General features: G+C 48.6%; 1 protein-coding gene across 16 annotated transcripts in view; it reads right to left on the reverse strand.

Moving 5' to 3' along the window:
* The window catches only part of DAPK1 (death associated protein kinase 1), a 228,989-nt gene that overhangs the window by 31,383 nt on the left and 180,252 nt on the right, over positions 1–17,354 (reverse strand). For all 16 annotated transcript variants that reach the window (XR_014817705.1, XM_021064610.2, XM_084979758.1 and 13 more), the window contains 2 exons: positions 12,116–12,214; positions 8,802–8,879 (listed from right to left, as the gene is read on the reverse strand). Coding sequence is in view for 15 of the 16 variants with exons in the window: in XM_021064610.2 (XP_020920269.2) it covers positions 8,802–8,879; positions 12,116–12,214 (177 nt within the window). In the remaining variant the exon portion in view is untranslated. The remainder of the gene's footprint in view (positions 1–8,801; positions 8,880–12,115; positions 12,215–17,354) is intronic.

Genomic DNA, 17,354 nt, shown 5'->3' on the forward strand with positions numbered 1-17,354 from the left:
GCCGCCACAGCCACAGCAACGCAGGATCCGAGCTGAGTCTGCCACCTACACCACAGCTCACAGCAACATCAGATCCTTAACCCACTGATCAAGGCCAGGGATCGAACCTGCGTCCTCATGGTTCCTAGCTGGATTTGTTTCCGCTGAGCCACAACAGGAGCTCCCCATGAATTCCTTTGCACGAACACCCCGAGGATGCTCACAATCCTGGATCATGAACGATGGATGCACTTCCTGTCTGGGGCACTGACTTCTCCATGTGGACCTTCCAGCTTGCGGCTGTGCTTTCCCTTGCCTTCCTTACTGAACCTCAAAGGAACCTCTGGGGTTAATGTGGTCGTTCTCCCTTCCAGATGTGGAAACCAAAGGCTCAGAGGGGCCAAGGCGCTTGCCTGAGGCAAAGACAGAACTCACTGCTGTTGTCCCTGAAAGGGGCAGGGGCGAACTGCCCAGAAGCAGGGGAAGACAGGGATAAACAAGGATTTGCAAATTGAGAGCAGAGTCTCCATGCCTCAAAGCAGGGCTGTGCTTGAGTTCCTGTGTGAGGCTTCCCACTCGCAAGATCTTGCCCATTTAGTGCAGGATGATCCCGATTTCAAGCAAGAGTTTAAGTCACTACTACAAGAAAGGCAAGCAGACAGAGTTCCCGTCGTGGCGCAGTGGTTAACGAATCCGACTAGGAACCATGAGGTTGTGGGTTCGATCCCTGGCCTTGCTCAGTGGGTTAAGGATTTGGTGTTGTCATGAGCTGTGGTGTAGGTTGCAGGTGTGGCTCGGATCTGGCGTTGCTGTGACTGTGGTGTAGGCCGGCAGCTGCAGCTCTGATTCGACCCCTAGCCTGGGAAATTCCCTATGCCGCAAGGGCGGCCTTAAAAAGACAAAAAAAAAAAAAAAAAAAAAGTGTATTGAGCCTTCCTCTGGAAGGGCTGTGCTCATCTCTGAATCCGTTAGTCACATGCTGTTTCCCAAATAATAACTGTCCTTAAGAAATCTCGTTTTGGAGTTCCCGTCGTGGCGCAGTGGTTAACGAATCCAACTAGGAACCATGAGGTTATGGGTTCGGTCCCTGCCCTTGCTCAGTGGGTTAACGATCCGGCGTTGCCGTGAGCTGTGGTGTAGGTCGCATACGCGGCTCGGATCCCGCGTTGCTGTGGCTCTGGTGTAGGCCGGTGGCTACAGCTCCGATTGGACCCCTAGCCTGGGAACCTCCATATGCCGCAGGAGTGGCCCAAGAAATAGCAAAAAGACAAAAAAAAGAAAAAAAAAAAAAAGAAAAAAGAAAGAAATCTCGTTGTGTCCAAGAAAATGCTGCTACACTGGCCTGACACCTTGGCTTTTATGATGTCCTTGATTCTGGAAGATTGCACCAACACACACACACCTTCAAATCTTTCAAGTGTAGATGAGTGGTGGGCAGGTGAGCAAAAGATTTCAAAGGTCAAAGGAAGGGGTCTGGGGGCCCCAAGCCACCTCACGTTGCTGCTCTCGGCCCAGGGCCTTTGTATTTCTTCCTGGCTTCTCCCTTCCCGCCCCCATCAAGACCTACTGGCCTGGGCTGGGACAGACTCACTCATCCTTCACCTTGCCCTTGGGAAGACAGGCCAGGAAACTGCTCTCGCCATCAAGATGGACAGAATCCACCATGATCTTGAAAGGCAAAATATACTTCTCCCATCTGAGGAAATCTCACCTCGTCCTTGAGGCTGACCCCTCCCTGTGCTCACGAAAAACCTTGAAGAATCTGAACACAACCCAGTTTGACAGACTCAAACTGGGACTCAAGTTTCTGAAATTTCTCCCTGCCTGGTGGGCGGTGCGTTCTCACTTTTCACCACTAGATGTCGCAGCAGGTGCAGGGGGTGGGCCCAGACCAGCAAGGCTCCTTCCAGAAACCTAAGTGTAGGTCCTTTCCAAGGCAGACTACCTTTGTGATGCAGAGAGGGGCACATAACATCAAGGAAGATGCTGAGCGTGCTCCCAGCTAGCTCTAGAAGCGGGAGAATACTGAGTTCTTCGGAGGGGGAGCACCAAAGTCCACCCTGGTCTAATTTAACAGAAGCTCCAAGCCCCCTACCCCCCCGCCCCCGTTCCCCGGGCTGGTCAGGCCTCACTGACTGGGCCAGAGAGCAGTAGCGGTGACACTGCCTGGGGGTTGAGGCTACCGTGGGACCTAAGTCTTGGCTCCTGCCTTGAAACATCCTCTTGTCTCAGATGCCGCTGCCCCCAAAGGCTGGCGGATATGGCTGGGATGTGCTAAGGCCTGGGGGCTTCTTGGGTGCAGGCTGGGAAGGTGGCATGAACCCTGAGAAATCAGAATCCTAGACCAAAAGCAGACCCCCAGGTGGTCGTAAAGGTGCGTTGGTGATAGTGAGAAGCTAGAACACATGGTATTTCCCCCTTAGCTTTAACCATCCTTCTCTCTCTCCCTCCCTCTTTCCTTCCTTCTTTCTTTTCTCCCTTTCTTTCTCACTTCCCTTTGTTCCTTTTAGGGCTGCGCCCGGGGCATATGGAAGTTCCCAGGCTAGGGGGCGAATCGGAGCTACAGCTGCCAGTCTACGCCACAGCCACTGCAACGCCAGATCCCACGAAAATCTGGAGCCTACGCCATAGCTCACAGGAACGCCAGATCCTCAACCCACTGAACAGGGCCAGGGATCAAACCCGCATCCTCCTGGATACTAGTCAGGTTTGTAACCCGCTGAGCCACAATAGGAACTCCCGGGTATTGGTTTAAATGTCACCATCAGAGAGGCATCCCCTGACCAAGTCAGTGGAAAGCAGCTGCCCCCCTCCCCATCTCTCTGCTTGCTCCCATTTCACCCTGTTTGAATCTCCTGTACGTCCACCAGGGGGCAGCAAACCTTTCTGTAAAGGGCCAGGCGGTCTCTGCTGTGACTGCCATGTATGTAGCTAGAAACTAGCCACCAACCCGAATAAATAGAGGGGGGTAACTGTGCTATGATAAAACTTTACAAAACAGGTGACAGGCCAGCTTTGGTTCCATGGCACTGCCACTCATTGACTTACCCTGATACTGTGACTACCTTTTTAAATGAGTTATCATTTGGTAACTGCATGGCTTTTTGAAGCCCTGGAGAATCTCGATTTCTAGTTTCCTTTCTTTCAGCACCTTTTGCCTCCTGGCAATTTAGCTTTCACTTTCTCATCTGCAGAGACGACCAACTATCAGCAGACTGATGGGAGAAGGAGCGACCAACTATCAGCAGACTGATGGGAGAAGGAGCTCTGATCTGGGAAAGCCAGATAAGAGCGTGGAGAGTGACGTGGCTTTTCACACGTGGCAGGATGCAATTAGACCCAGCAGGAGGGGAGCAGCAACGGTTCATTATGCAAATGCAGTTTACTTGGGGTGAATTTTTAAATTCTGGGCAAACTCCCAACTTTGACCTCTTTTTCGAAATACTCCCGGGCATCTTTCTTCACTAATCTCAGGCTGAGGAAAAGCAACTCCTTTTAATATCAGTTTATAGGAAAGCTGATTAGAAGGACAATCAAACAAAATAAAAATAAGCCAACCCCCCAAACCCCTTAAAACCAGTATGTTAAAATCAGATAAGAATGGAACTTGGAGTTCCCATTGTTGGCTCAGTGGTTAACGAATCTGACTAGCATCCATGAGGACGCAGGTTTGATCCCTGGCCTTGTTCAATGGGTTAAGGATCCAGCATTGCCATGAGCTGTGGTGTAGGTCACAGACGCAGCTCAGATCCTACATTGCTGTGGTTGTGATGTAGGCCGGCAGCTACAGTTCTGATTTGACCCCTAGCCTGGGAACCTCCATATGCCTCGGGTGCGGCTCTAGAAAAGACAAAGGAAAGAGACAAAACAAACAAACAAACAAAAAAAACAATAAACCTGGAGTTCCTGTCATGGCTCAGCAGTAACGAACCCGACTAGTACCCATGAGGATGTGGGTTTGATCCCTGGCCTCACTCAGTGGGTTAAGGATTTGGCTTTTCTGTGAGCTGTGATGTAGATTGCAGACAAGGCTTGGATCCCGAGTTGCTGTGGCTGTGGCGTAGGCCAGCAGCTGCAGCTCTGATTTGACCCCTAGCCTGGAAATGCAGCGAGTATGGCCCTAAAAATATATAAAAAAATAATAATGATGATAATAAGCCTCTCTGCTGGCTTTCTCTGCAGACAGAGCCTCCTCCTCAAGGCAACTGCCCACAAGGCCTCTGTGATGCATCCTCCACCTCATTTAACACATAGGGAGGAGGTCCTGCCGTGATCATGCTCAAGAACCAGATTCCAGGACTGGGCGTGCCCACATCCCAAGCCATTCTTCATTTCAGGTTGATTTTTTTTTTAGGAAAAGAAAAAAAAAAAAAAAAAAAAAAAGGTAGAAGGTGGTTAGAGAGGCTTTGCAGCCAATTCCTCCCTTTCTGGTTCATCCGGCAGCCGAGGTCCGGGGTCGTCTGGGAAATGACTTATGCGAACCAGCATGCGGGTCTTGCTGAACGCGGAGCTGGCAAGACTCTGCTGAAGGGAACGGACCCCAGGTCACCCCTTAGAAGGTCCCCTTGTGGATCCCTGCCTGCCCCCTGGGCTGGCTAGGAGTCCACACTCGAGAAGCCCCGAGCCCCGGCATGGATCATGAAAGCTGGCATTGCTATTTCGGGCTGGATCTCGGCTCAGCACTAATGAGCATGTTGCCTGACCTTACAGAGCCCAGGTTTCCTGCAGGAACGTCCCCATCTTGGGGATGTGAAATTACAGGGCTGCCACATAGAGTGAGGCTTAAACAGGGGCTGTCACTAAAAGCGACTCTCAAGTGTACTCTGCCACAGCTGTGGTCGATGACGATACCCCAACATCTGCTCCTGGGGGCTGGGTCACAGGAGGGGCCACCATGGAAACCTCCACGTTTCCCCAGGATTGGGAGAATGGTCTGGAGGATGCCAGTGAGGATGCGGCAAACACATGGCGCTTACTGTGTGCAGGCACTGCTCGAAGGAGACATGTACATCACCCCTTCGACCCTTACCACCATCCTGTGAACAGCGCTATAGGCACCTCATTTAACACATAGGGAGGAGGTCCCGCTGTGGCTCAGTTGTAGCAAGCCCATCTAAGAGCCGTGAGGACTCAGGTTCGATCCCTGGCTTTGCTCTGTGGGTTAAGGATCTGGCATTGCCATGAGCTGTGGTGTAGGTCACAGATGTGGGTCATTGGCATTGCTGTGGCTGTGGGGTAGCCTGGCAAGATGCAGTTCCAATTCGACCCCGAGCCTGGGAACATTCATGTGCTGCAGGTGTGGCCCTAAAAAGCAAACAACCACCACCACCATCACCACCACAAAATCTAGACACCAAAAAACAAAGGTGAAAATTAATAGGGAAAAAAAAGGAAAACCCATCTGGAACCATGCAAGAACCCACACCACACTGAATTCAAAATTCTAGACTGGGAGTTCCCGTCATGGCGCAGTGGAAACGAATTCGACTAGGAATCATGAGGTTGCGGGGGTTCGATCCCTGGGTTAAGGATCCAGCATTGCTGTGAGCTGTGGTGTAGGCTGCAGATGCAGCTGGGATCCTGCACTGCTGTGGTGCAGGCCAAAAAGGAAAAAAAAATTCTAGACTGGAACAGACACCCTTTCCCTGAGATGCGTGGGGGTGCACCTACTGTTTATGTGCCGAACTGTAAAAGTAGCTGAAGCACACTGCAGAAAATAGGGGAATCAGATTAAAGGAGAAAGAGCTTTGAGCTCCGTCAAGCCAACCTGCTCAGCCTTGGCTGTGGCGTCGGGCCCTCTCCTTCCTGTTTTTATTCTGGGCTTTTATTCATTGTTTCCCACCTGCTGTAATGGACATCTGGTTTTGCACTCAGCATAGTGATCTGCTTTTATTATTTTATTTTATTTATTTATTTTACTTTGGCCTGTACCTGCAGCACATGGAGGTTCCCAGTCCAGGGGGTGAATCAGAGCTGCAGCTGCCAGCCTACACCACAGCCACAGCAACACGGGATCCAAGCCACATCTGCGATCTGCGCAGCAGCTTGTGGCAACGCTGGATCCCTAACCCATGACGGAGGCCAGGGATGGAACCTCAGGTTCGGCAATGGACCCTATGTTGGGTTCTTAACCAGCTGAGCCAGAACTCCTAAGATATCTTGTCTATAAACATAAGGTGCAAATGCCCGGCTCCCTACTATAAAATCCAGAAGTCAGAGGCTGCACACCAGTGATCTCTGAACCACTTGGCCTGAAGTTGTGTTTCATTTGGTTGAATATCGATTCAAATAAAGTGAATTTTAAGACTGGGAGGCTTTCTGTGAAAGTTCATTGTTGACTTGCTGACAGGCTCTTAGGCTCCCTGCTCCCAACTCCCCACCTTGTTTTGCCTGTAAACAAAAAGCTTTCCCTTATTTTTCTTTTTTCTTTCTTTTTGCTTTTAAGGGCCGCATCTGCGGCATATGGACGTTTCCAGGCTAAGGGTCGAATCGGAGCTGTAGCTGCTGGTCACAGCCATGCGGGATCCAAGCCATGTCTGAGACCTACACCAAGCCGTGTTGCTCACAGCAACACCGGATCCTTAACTCACTGAGCAAGGCCAGGGATTGAACCTGCATCCTCACAGATGCCAGTCAGGATCGTTAACCACTGAACCACGAGGGGAACTCCCTCCCTTGTTTTTCCAGTCCAAATTCTCCCTCAGTGAGACAGTCCGTGGTGGTACAGACTGGAAGAATGAATTTAAGGGTTTCCTGTAGGAAGACGTGAGTAAGGAGGTCTCTCCTTCTGGAACCAGTAGATCAAAAGGAGCGTGAATGTGTGCCATGGCCTGAGGGATCTCAGGGTTTATCAGTTGTCTGCCCCGAGCCTTTGTGGGCAGTTCACAGACCCCAAAGCACAAAGCTGTGGAAACGAATCGTCTTCCCCAGGTCAACTCCAAGCCCTGGGGAAGAAATCATTCCTCTGTGTGTGTGTGTGTGTGTGTGTGTGTGTCCCCTTGGCCTCTCCCTCACCCAGACAGGGGGACCACTGTGAAAATCAAACTCCTAGTTGCTAGGGACATTAACACATTTATTCCTCCCCCAGGCACTCTTTAGTTTAATATGGCAGGACCTTGGGGGGATACCCTGAGCTTATTAATCAGCACTTATATCAACAGTTATTTTTTTCATTCCTGTAACTTTGTTGTTGTTGTTGTTGCTTTTTGGGGCTATACCTGCAGCAGATGGAATGTCCAAGTCTAGGGGTCAAATTGGAGCTACAGCTGCCAGCCACAGCCACAGCAACGCCAGATCTGAGCCACGTCTGCAACCTACACCATAGCTCATGGCAACGCCGGATCCTTAACCCACAGAGTGAGGCCAGGGATCGAACCCACAACTTCATGCACCACAGCGGGAACTCCATTCATTCCTACAACTTTCATATGGTGAAAAATCATTAGTACATGATTGCTACAGGAAATCTGGACAAAATACAAAAATGTTTAAAGAAAAGTGTTAATTACAATAGCAAAATCCAAAGACACCACTCTTAACTCTTTTCTTTCCATGCGTTAAAAAAAAAAACAATGTGCCCAGAATTCATCTGCTCTAAAGCCCAGGTACAGCCTAAACATTACACTCTTGTTACTAAAACCTCTTCAAAAACATTTTAAAGGCCCCAAACCAGCCTATCTTGCACTTATGTGACAATTTACTAGACATTATTGTTGGTTACTTGATGTTTTCAATTTTTACTACTGTATTATAAATAACACTGCAGGAGTTCCCATTGTGGCGCAGTGGTTAACGAATCTGACTAGGAACCATGAGGTTGCGGGTTCCATCACTGGCCTTGCTCAGTGGGTTAGGGATCCGGCGTTGCCGTGAGCTGTGGTGTAGGTTGCAGATGCGACTCGGATCCCAAGTTGCTGTGGCTCTGGCGTAGGCCAGTGGCTACAGCTCCGATTCGACCCCTAGCCTGGGAACCTCCATATGCTGCGGGAGCGGCCCAAAGAAATAGCAAAAAGACAAAATAAATAAATAAATAAAAATAAATAAATAACACTGCAAAGGACATCTTTGTGTATACAGCTTATTTCCCCTGAATTTCTTTCATACATATATATTTTTTAGGATACTCACAGATATAGAATCCCTAGCTTTTTTTTTTCCTGTACTCACAGAATGCAGAAGTTCCCAGGCCAGTGATTGAAACCACTCCACCATAGCGACATAACCCCAGCAGTGACAATCCTTAATCAACTAAGCAGCAGTGGATCCTTAATCAACTAAGCCACAAGGGAATTCCAGAATCTCTAGCTTAAGAGTGTGACTTTTTTTTTTTTTTTTTTTTTTGGTTTTTTTTCTTTCTCTTTTTTGGCCACCTTGTGGCATATGTAGTTCCTGGTCCGGGGATCTGATCCAAGCTGCAATTGTAACTATACTGCACCTGCAGCAATGCTAGATTCTTAACCCACTATGCTGGGCTGGGGATCAAACCTGTGTCCTAGCGCTCAAAACACTAAGAAAGAAGCAGAGTCAGTTTTCTCATTTCTCCTCCACGTCATGGGGACCAGGTATTACAGAGAGAGTGGGCAGAGAGAAACCAGGCACAGCCACTGTAAAGAGGCCCATGATTTCTTCTGATACAGAAGAAACCAGAGAGGTGGCCCATGAGTTTATGCAAATTAATATGCAAATCACAGCACAGGACATGTGCCTTGTGGGATCACCTGTGTGTCCAATGCCTCTTCTGTATGCTCATAGTTTACAAGGGAAGAAAGAGAACTCTTCACATAAAAATAGAGGATTTCAGACTGACAAACAGAATTTCTCACCTTTCGGAGTCTTGCGAGGAGACCTGCTACGTGTTCATGCTGTTCTGATTTAGCAAGATCTTCTGCTGTCTTTCCATCCTGTTGGAGAAAAGCGATTAGATTTTTCTTTCCCAACAGAGAGCTGTGTGTTCCATACACCAGTTCTGCTGCCTGAGGCAGAAACAAGCATCAGGAGCAAATAAGGGGAACCAAAAAAACCATGTCCTACATTATTTCCTTACTGTGGAATCTTTGTTTCACTTAGCTGCTTAGGAAAGGAAGATAAGAAGTAGGCAGGGAGGAGTTCCCATCGTGGCTCAGTGGTTAACGAATCCGACTAGGAACCATGAGGTTTCGGGTTCGATCCCTGACCTTGCTCAGTGGATTAAGGATCTGGTGTTGCCGTTAGCTGTGGTGTAGGTTGCAAATATGTCTCGGATCCCGCATTGCTGTGGCTGTGGTTCAGGCTGGCAGCTACAGCTCCGATTCGACCCCTAGCCTGGGAACCTCCATATGCCGTGGGAGCAGCCTAAGGAAATGGCAAAAAGACAAAAAAAAAAGTAGGCAGGGAGTTCCCATTATGGCTCAGCAGAAATGAATCCAGCCAGAATCCATGAGGACATGGGTTCGATTCCTGGCTTCCCCGCTCAGTGGGTTATGAGCTGTGGTATAGGTTGTAGACGTGGCTCAGACCCTGAGTTGCTGCAGCTGTGGTGTTGGCTGGCAGCTGCAGCTCTGATTCGACCCCTAGCCTGGAAACTTCCCGTATGCAGCAGGTGCTGCCCTAAAAAGCAAAAAAAAAAAAAAAAAAAAGAAGCAGGCAAAAATCGTGGCTTGGTGCTTTGAGGTTCAAATGGCAAGATGTCACAGGCCCCCAGGCTTTAATCAAACTGGGTGCCTTGTTAGCGGGCAAATTACTCAGCATCCTGAACCTCCCCCTTCAATTAGACAGACGACAGAAATTGTCATCAGCTGCCAAATTCTAGTTAGTGGAAGCTAAGGTCTTAAAAACCCTTCCATGGGCAAACTTCAGCACTCCTAGCAAGCTAGTTACTGGTAATGACTGCGCTTTTCAAAGAAAAGGCTGAGTTTTACTGACAATTTCGATCTGAGGCTTTTCAGTGAACATGAAAGGAGGAAATAAGCAAGGGTCCACGGCTCTTCGGTGTTTGCTTTTTAATGAGAGAATTTTCACGGGGCTGCAGTTTCACACTGAACGGATTCATTTCTGTCTCCAGGCCGTGAACACGCATGTTAACACTGATTGGGTGCCGCCTATGAATCACCGGTGCTGACCCAGCTCTCAGGGCGTTGTGTGCCGGAACCTCAGGGCCGCTCCTGGGCGGCCGGGAATGCAGGCTGTGCACACACCACTGAGGCGGGAACAAAGGTCGAGGTGCCCCTCAGCTGCAGTTTTAGAAATCATTACAAATGTAAAAGTAGAAAAGACGAGAAGCGATTTCAAAATAAGTGCAGGCATTTTTCTTAATAATTTTCTTTTTTGTTTTTGCTTTTTTTTAAGGCTGCACTTGCAGTGTATGGAAGTTTGCAGGCCAGGGGTTGAATTGGAGCCATAGCTGCTGGCCTATGTCACAGCCACAGCAACGCTGGATCTGAGCCACGTCTGCAGCCTACACCACAGCTCACAGCAACGCCGGATCCTTAACCCACTGAGTGAGGCCAGGGATCGAACATGCATCCTCATGGACTCTAGTCGGGTTTGTTAACCACTGAGCCACAAAGGGAGCTCCTTAAATCAATAATTTTCAACCTGAATTTCTTTTATTCTGATAACTGGACTATCCTTTAATTTTTTTTTTTTTATTATAGTTGATTTACAATGTTCTGTCAATTTCTACAGAAAAGAAACAAACTTGACCTGGAGAACAGACTTGTGGTTGCCAAGAGGGAGAGGGAGTGGGATGGACTGGGAGTTCGGGGTTAGTAGATGCAAACTATTGCATTTTTATTTTTTTTTTTTAGAGACAAGAGCTCCTGTTGTGGTACAACAGTAATGAATCCAACTAGTATCCATGAGGACTCAGGTTCAATCTCCGGCTTCACTCAGTGGGTGTTCTGAACTGTGGTGAAGGTCGCAGATGTGGCTTGGATCTGGTGTTGCTGCGGCTGTGGTGTAGGCTGAAAGCTATAGCTCCAATTTGACCCCTGACCTGGGGACTTCCATATGCCACGGGTGCGGCCCTAAAAAAAAAAAAAAAAGACTAGAAGACTAAGCAGCTTTGGCCTATCTCTCCATGTTTACTGTGACAGTTTAAGTTCCATTCCTGGGGAAGCCTGGGGGTACCTGGATCTGACTGACAGCACCCCTGCCAGTCTCTCAACCCAGTTTACCATCCCAGCCAGCAGATCAGCTTTTCTCAGCCTCAGCACCACTGCAGTTTTGGATAGGATATTTCCCAAAAGCAAGAGAAACTAAGGAAATCTCATTTTAAAATATTGGTCTGGAGTTCCCAATGTGGCTCAGTGGTAATGAACCCGACCAGCATCCATGAGGACACAGGTTCGAACCCTGGCCTTGCTTAGTGGGTTAAGGCTCCGGTGTTGTCGTGAGCTGTGGTGTAGGTCGCAGACGTGGCTCGGACCTGGCGTTGCTGTGGCTGTGGCATAGGCCTGGCAGCTGCAGCTCCAATTTGACCCCTAGCCTGGGAATCTCCATACTCTATGGGTGCGGCCCTAAAAAGACAAAACATATATATATATATATATATATATATATATATATATATATATATATATAAAATACGGGCTCAAGAGCAAAGTCGGGGGGCGGAGGGATGTGCTTGGGTTGTGGGATGGAAAGCCTATGAAATTGGATTGCTAGGATCATTATACAACTACAGATGTGATAAATTCATTTGCGTAATAAAAAAAAAAAAAAAAAGAGGAAAGCCAGACTTTCTAAAGAAGAGAGAAGAGCTCCTGTCACCCATTCCTCCCACACTGAGGGGCCTCTCTTCGACCTCCCCGAAAGCCCACGGCACCTCCAGGGCTCCTCGCTAGTGGGGGCGCATCTATGAAAGATAAACACACACACATCTACCAAAAACCATGAAGGACTGTTGTGCAACACGGGAAGCGAAAAGGCCAGTGGCAAACAGCAGGTGTTCTGGCAGCAAGGGCCTGGTTGAAAGAAGAAGATGAGGCATTACGAGCGCTTCCCCTGGGTCTGTGTGGGCAAATGTTTACATAACCGCCCGGGAGGAAGCGGACGCTTAATAGCAGCCTGTCTGCTTTGCAGTGCAGCTGCCAAGCACTTGCTCTCCCCTCGTGCCCTGGGGGCCTGGGATGTTTGCAATCGCCAGAAGGCTACTCACCAAGGTCAGCGCCTCCACGTTGGCGCCCGACAGACACAGGTAGCGGACCACGTCCAGGATCCCATTGTTGGCGGCAAGGTGCAGAGGCGTCCGTCCGTACTGGAAGAGACAAAAAAAGGAGATGGGAGTTCCCGTTGTGGCGCAGTGGTTAATGAATCTGACTAAGAACCATGGGGTTGCCGGTTCGATCCCTGGCCTTGCTCAGTGGGTTAAGGATCCAGCATTGCGTGAGCTGTGGTGTGGGTCACAGACGTGGCTCAGATCTGGCGTTGCTGTGGCTCTGGCATAGGCCGGTGGCTACAGCTCCGATTAGACCCCTAGCCTGGGAGCCTCCATGTGCCGAGGGAAGCAGCCCTAGAAAAGGCAAAAAAAGACAAAAAAAAAAAAAAGGAGATGAAGGGGCGTCCTCCCACCGCCACTGAGAATGACATTGATGGCGCGATCCCACAGGGCCGGGCTGTGTAAGGATCTGGGATCCATCGGAAAGGAAGAGGAGGCCAGGTCTCCCTTCTCCAGAAACCTGCCATCTCCCGGGGGAGGCAAGCCAAGCAAAATGTTTGCAAGTATTTTTCAGTGAAAAGAGTGACTTGAGGAGTTCCCATTGTGGCTCAGCAGTTAACGAACCCGACTAGGATCCATGAGGACACAGGTTCGATCCCTGGCCTTGCTCAGTGGGTTAAGGATCCAGTCGGTGTTGCCATGACCTGTGGTGTAGGTCGAAGACGTGCCTCGGATCCCAAGTAGCTGTGGCTGTGGTGTAGGCTGGCAGCTGTAGATCCGATTCAACCCCTAGCCTGGGAACCTCCATATGCCCTAACAAAACAAAACAAAACGAGTGACTTGAAAATAAAACTTCAAAGGGTGAAAGAGGGGGAGGCTTATCATATGATAACTAAAATGAGCCTCCTGCTGCGCTAGCAGAAAGGATGCATGAGTCAGGGCTAAGGGCCCCAAAGTTCTGGAAAGATCTGCATCACAGTTTCCTGTATCTGTATTTAGATACAGCGAGGGAAGAAGGCAGGGAAGGGCAGCCACTGAAAACTTGGTAATAAAATTCCAAGGCCATAGGCGCCATTTTTTTTTTTTTGGTCTTTTTAGGGCCACTCCCATGGCACATGGAAGTTCCCAGGCTATGGGTCAAATCAGAGCTGTAGACGATGGCCTACACCACAGCCACAGGAATGCCAGATCCTTAATCCACTGAGCAAGGCCAGGGAGCGAACCTGAGCCACGATGGGAACTCCCCCACCATTTTTTATGACTATGATTCTCCAACTGTGTGCCAAGCCATCTCAAGGCACTGCAGTGAATTCATGGGGTGCCAAGGAATATTCCAAGTTTTTCTGATAGAACCAGTCGGTTCAAACATCAAGAAACTGCTAGCTCCAGGTACTTCCGGGTCTCAAACAGCAGGCACTGACTTCCTTTCAGTGACGTCTTGTGTGCATAGCAGGAGGTGGGTGGCTGCTGTGATAAGCAGCAAATATCTTGAGAAAATCCATGCAGGACAGGATATAAGGGTGGTGGTGTCCACTTTGAGTCCAAAGTTTAAGGGGCCATGAGGTGCCCATTAAGCACACACATCCTATGAGTACACAACTGTGGTTAATTAAGAATGAAATAAAAGGAGGAGCTCCTGTGTGGTGCAGCAGAAACGAATCCAACTAGTATCTGTAAGGACACAGGTTCGATCCCTGGCCCCGCTCAGGGAGTCGGGGATCCAACGTTGCCATGAGCTGTGGTGTAGGTTGCAGGTGAGGCTCGGATCTGGAGTTGCTGTGGCTGTGGTGTAGGCTGGCGGCTGTAGCTCTGACTCGACCCCTAGCCTGGGAACCTCCATATGCCACAGGTTTGGCCCTAAAAACCAAAAAAAAAAAAAAAAATGTTTTCTTTCAATTTCTGTGACTCATTTATTCCAACAGCTACTAAACTGTTAGGACATAAATACCAGGTTATTTGGACGGAATTACTTAATACATTTCTTTTGCTCTGGAGGAAAAAATTAAGACATTATGGACATTAAGAACTGAGCAAGTTCAGAGTTCCTGTCATAGCTCAGTGGTTAACGAATCCGACTAGGAATCATGAGGTTGAGGGTTCGATCCCTGGCCTTGCTCAGTGGGTTAAGAATCCAGCATTGTTGTGAGCTGTGGTGTAGGTCGAAGACGTGGCTCGAATTTGGTGTTGCTGTGGCTCTGGTGTAGGATGGTGGCTACAGCTCCGATTAGACCCCTAGCCTGGGAACCTTCATATGCCGAGGGAGCGGCCTTAGAAAAAGCAAAAAGACAAAAAAAAAAAAAAAAAGAACTGAGCAAGTTTGGGTGTCTCTGTTTTGTGCTGTTTATGCGCAAAAGACATAGGTTTTCGTATGACGTTAACATGTTCTCATTTAGCATATCCAAAGAACACAGAAGGCTATTGGGTAGAAAAATGTATTCCTCTACCACTTTCTCCCTCTCCCAAGTTCCCCTACTCAGAGCTGGCGCACCTTCCAAGCTTTTCTCTACGAATCCAAAAATGGAGAGAAATGATGTGAAAAGCCAAGATAATCATCCTCCACCTTCTAGTCTGTCACTTGCTTTATTCACCTGATAACAGAGTGTGACTACTTTTCCAGGCCTATTAGGAAATCTATTACATTCTTTCCGATACCTGAGTAATATTCAATATATGGATATATCATAACTCCTTTAGCCAGCCAGCTGAGGATGGGCACTTAAGATAGGTTCTATTTCTTGTTCATATAAATGCATCTGCAACGTGTGCATATTTATGTCTTCTTTATTGTTAACTTCTAGAGTGATTTAGAAAGCAGAGAGGACCCTTTCAAATACCCTTGAGTTAAAGTCAGAGGGAAGGAGGAGGCTGGGAAGATGTAGATGAAGCCTTTGGCTTTCTGGGTAAAGAAAACAGTCTTGGTGACAGAACACAGGTTTTTTTTTTTTTTCCCCTGTCTTTTTGCCTTTTCTAGGGCCGCACTGGTGGCATATGGAGGTTCCCAGGCCAGGGCTCTCATCGGAGCTGTAGCCACCGGCCCACACCAGAGCCACAGCAACGCTGGATCTGAGCCGCGTCTGCGACCTACACCACAGCTCACGGCAACACCAGATCCTTAACCCACTGAGCAAGGCCAGGGATCGAACCTGCAACCTCATGGTTCCTAGTCGGATTCGTTAACCACTGAGCCACGAAGGAACTCCCGCACAGTTTTATAGAAGGGAAGAAGGTCATGAAGAGACCTGTGATGAAGAAAAGAGACAGGAGAGTTTACACCTTTGATGGCTCCTCATGTTTCACAGAACAAAACCCAAACTCCTTAGCATTCCATTGAAGGTCTTTCACCATCTGGACCCTTTCTGCTGCATTTTCTCTTTCTCCAATTCTTTTCCCCTGAAATACCCACACTACGGGTGAGCTACAGGGTGTCCAGAACGTTCCCCAACATACATATATGCCTCCCTCCTCTTCTTGAAATATGCTTTCCCCTCTTCTTCATCTGTCCAAGTCTAATCATTTAAAATGATCACCTCTGAAAAGCTTTCCCTGCTTTCTTTAAGGTCCAGATGTTCCGGTTTCCGGAGCACCTGTGCCTCGATCACAGCAGTAGTTTCGACACGAGATGCTCTTATAGTGAAATGTCTGTCTGTCTGAAAGCAACCTGTGGGCAAGGACCACTCCCTGATGTGTACTACCCCCCGGGTGCCTGACACAAAGGACGGCGTTCATCAATGCTTGGCAAACGTGGAATGCTCACCCACGCTCCCGGATGCGCATGCGCACCTGTGTGTGCACGCGCAAGCACAAGTATGGGTATTTTGACACCCTTTTTCTACCTTTGCTGATAAGAAGAGCCGACGCAGAAAGGAACAAAGGGCTAAGGGCCGTGCACTTTGCTTTGTCCAGTTCCCTCCTCTCCTAAAAAGCCACTCTCCCGATGTTCTACGGGAAAGAATGCAGACCGAGAAATGTGTTTCACTGCAAAGGGGTCAAAAACTGTGACAGGTTCTTGTCATCTATTGGTGACAGGGGTAGGATCTGAATGGCCCTTTTTATCTCTGGGGGGTCTGAATCCAGGCAAGGAAAAGGCAGGGCACACCATGGGAAAGGAGTGACAGTCTGTGGGACGTGGGCCATCCCTGTGGCCATGCCCACGCTGACAGCCAGTTCCTAGGGTGAATCCACCTAAAGCCAGATGTGCTTTCTAGGGAAATGATACTTTCTTCTTACTTTTCTGCACACCTCTTAAGATCCTCTACAGCCCCCATCATCTTTCCTAAAATAAACAATGAAAAAGGGAAAAGAAAAACAAGCTGACACCAATCCTTCTGAAGAAGGGCCAAGACCAGGAAAGCGCTGAGCCTGCAGCATGGAAGGCAGCCGGGGGAGCCCGTCTGCAAGTCCAAGGACGCAGGGCTGCTCATCGCCCACACGCTGCCGCTCGGGGCGGGTTCTAAACTTCGCTGGCAATTCCAAGAGGTTGAAATTGTGGAACAAATGAGTTTTGCTTCAGCTGGAGCGCAATTCAGTGACAAACGTTTATCGAATGCCCTCTAAATGCCCTTGCTGTGGTGTATACAGTGAGAACGCAAGTTCATGTTCGCACGTGTGACCTACCGTGCCATCTGCAGGATCAAAGTGTAGAGGCTTTTCCATTAAAGAAGCCAGTTGTTTTTAAACATGAAAGTCTAGGGGTATCTTGCCAGGTATTTCATGAAGCATATTTAACAAAGGCATTCTATGCCTTCAGGTGTGGGGTGAACATCCAGTCCCTTCTTTAAAGCAGCCCTAGATGCTGTGCTCCTCCAGCTCCTCAGAAGACAGCTAATTGCAGATGCTGAGCACACAGCAGGCCAGCCTTGCATACAATGGCCACGTCAAAGTATTCAAATGAGGGCCAGGAGATCCCTAAAGCTGCTTTTTATTCATTTAAAGACTCCTGGAAGGAAAGCCAAGGTCTTGGTGCTGCTTAATATTACATTTAGTTTCTTCCTTAAGCCACTTATATAACTGACTTGGCAAAATTAAAAGAGAATAAACTAAGAAAGCAACCAGCAGCCAGTGGCCAAGACCTAGGATCCTGCCTATTCCTATTTCCAGAATATGAAGATTGCCAATTTCAATTCGCATTTAGAATTCATCATATAATATGCAAGAGGAATTTTTTGTTGTTGTTGCTATTTTAGGGCTGCACTTGCGCATGTGGAGGTTCCCAGGCTAGGGATCGAATCATTGCTGTAAC

Source organism: Sus scrofa, chromosome 10 (genome assembly GCF_054392235.1).
Source record: "Sus scrofa isolate SSC_HxYL_T2T_F1_AM1 chromosome 10, Sscrofa_HxYL_maternal_Yorkshire_Landrace_v2.0, whole genome shotgun sequence".
Taxonomy (NCBI): domain Eukaryota; kingdom Metazoa; phylum Chordata; class Mammalia; order Artiodactyla; family Suidae; genus Sus; species Sus scrofa.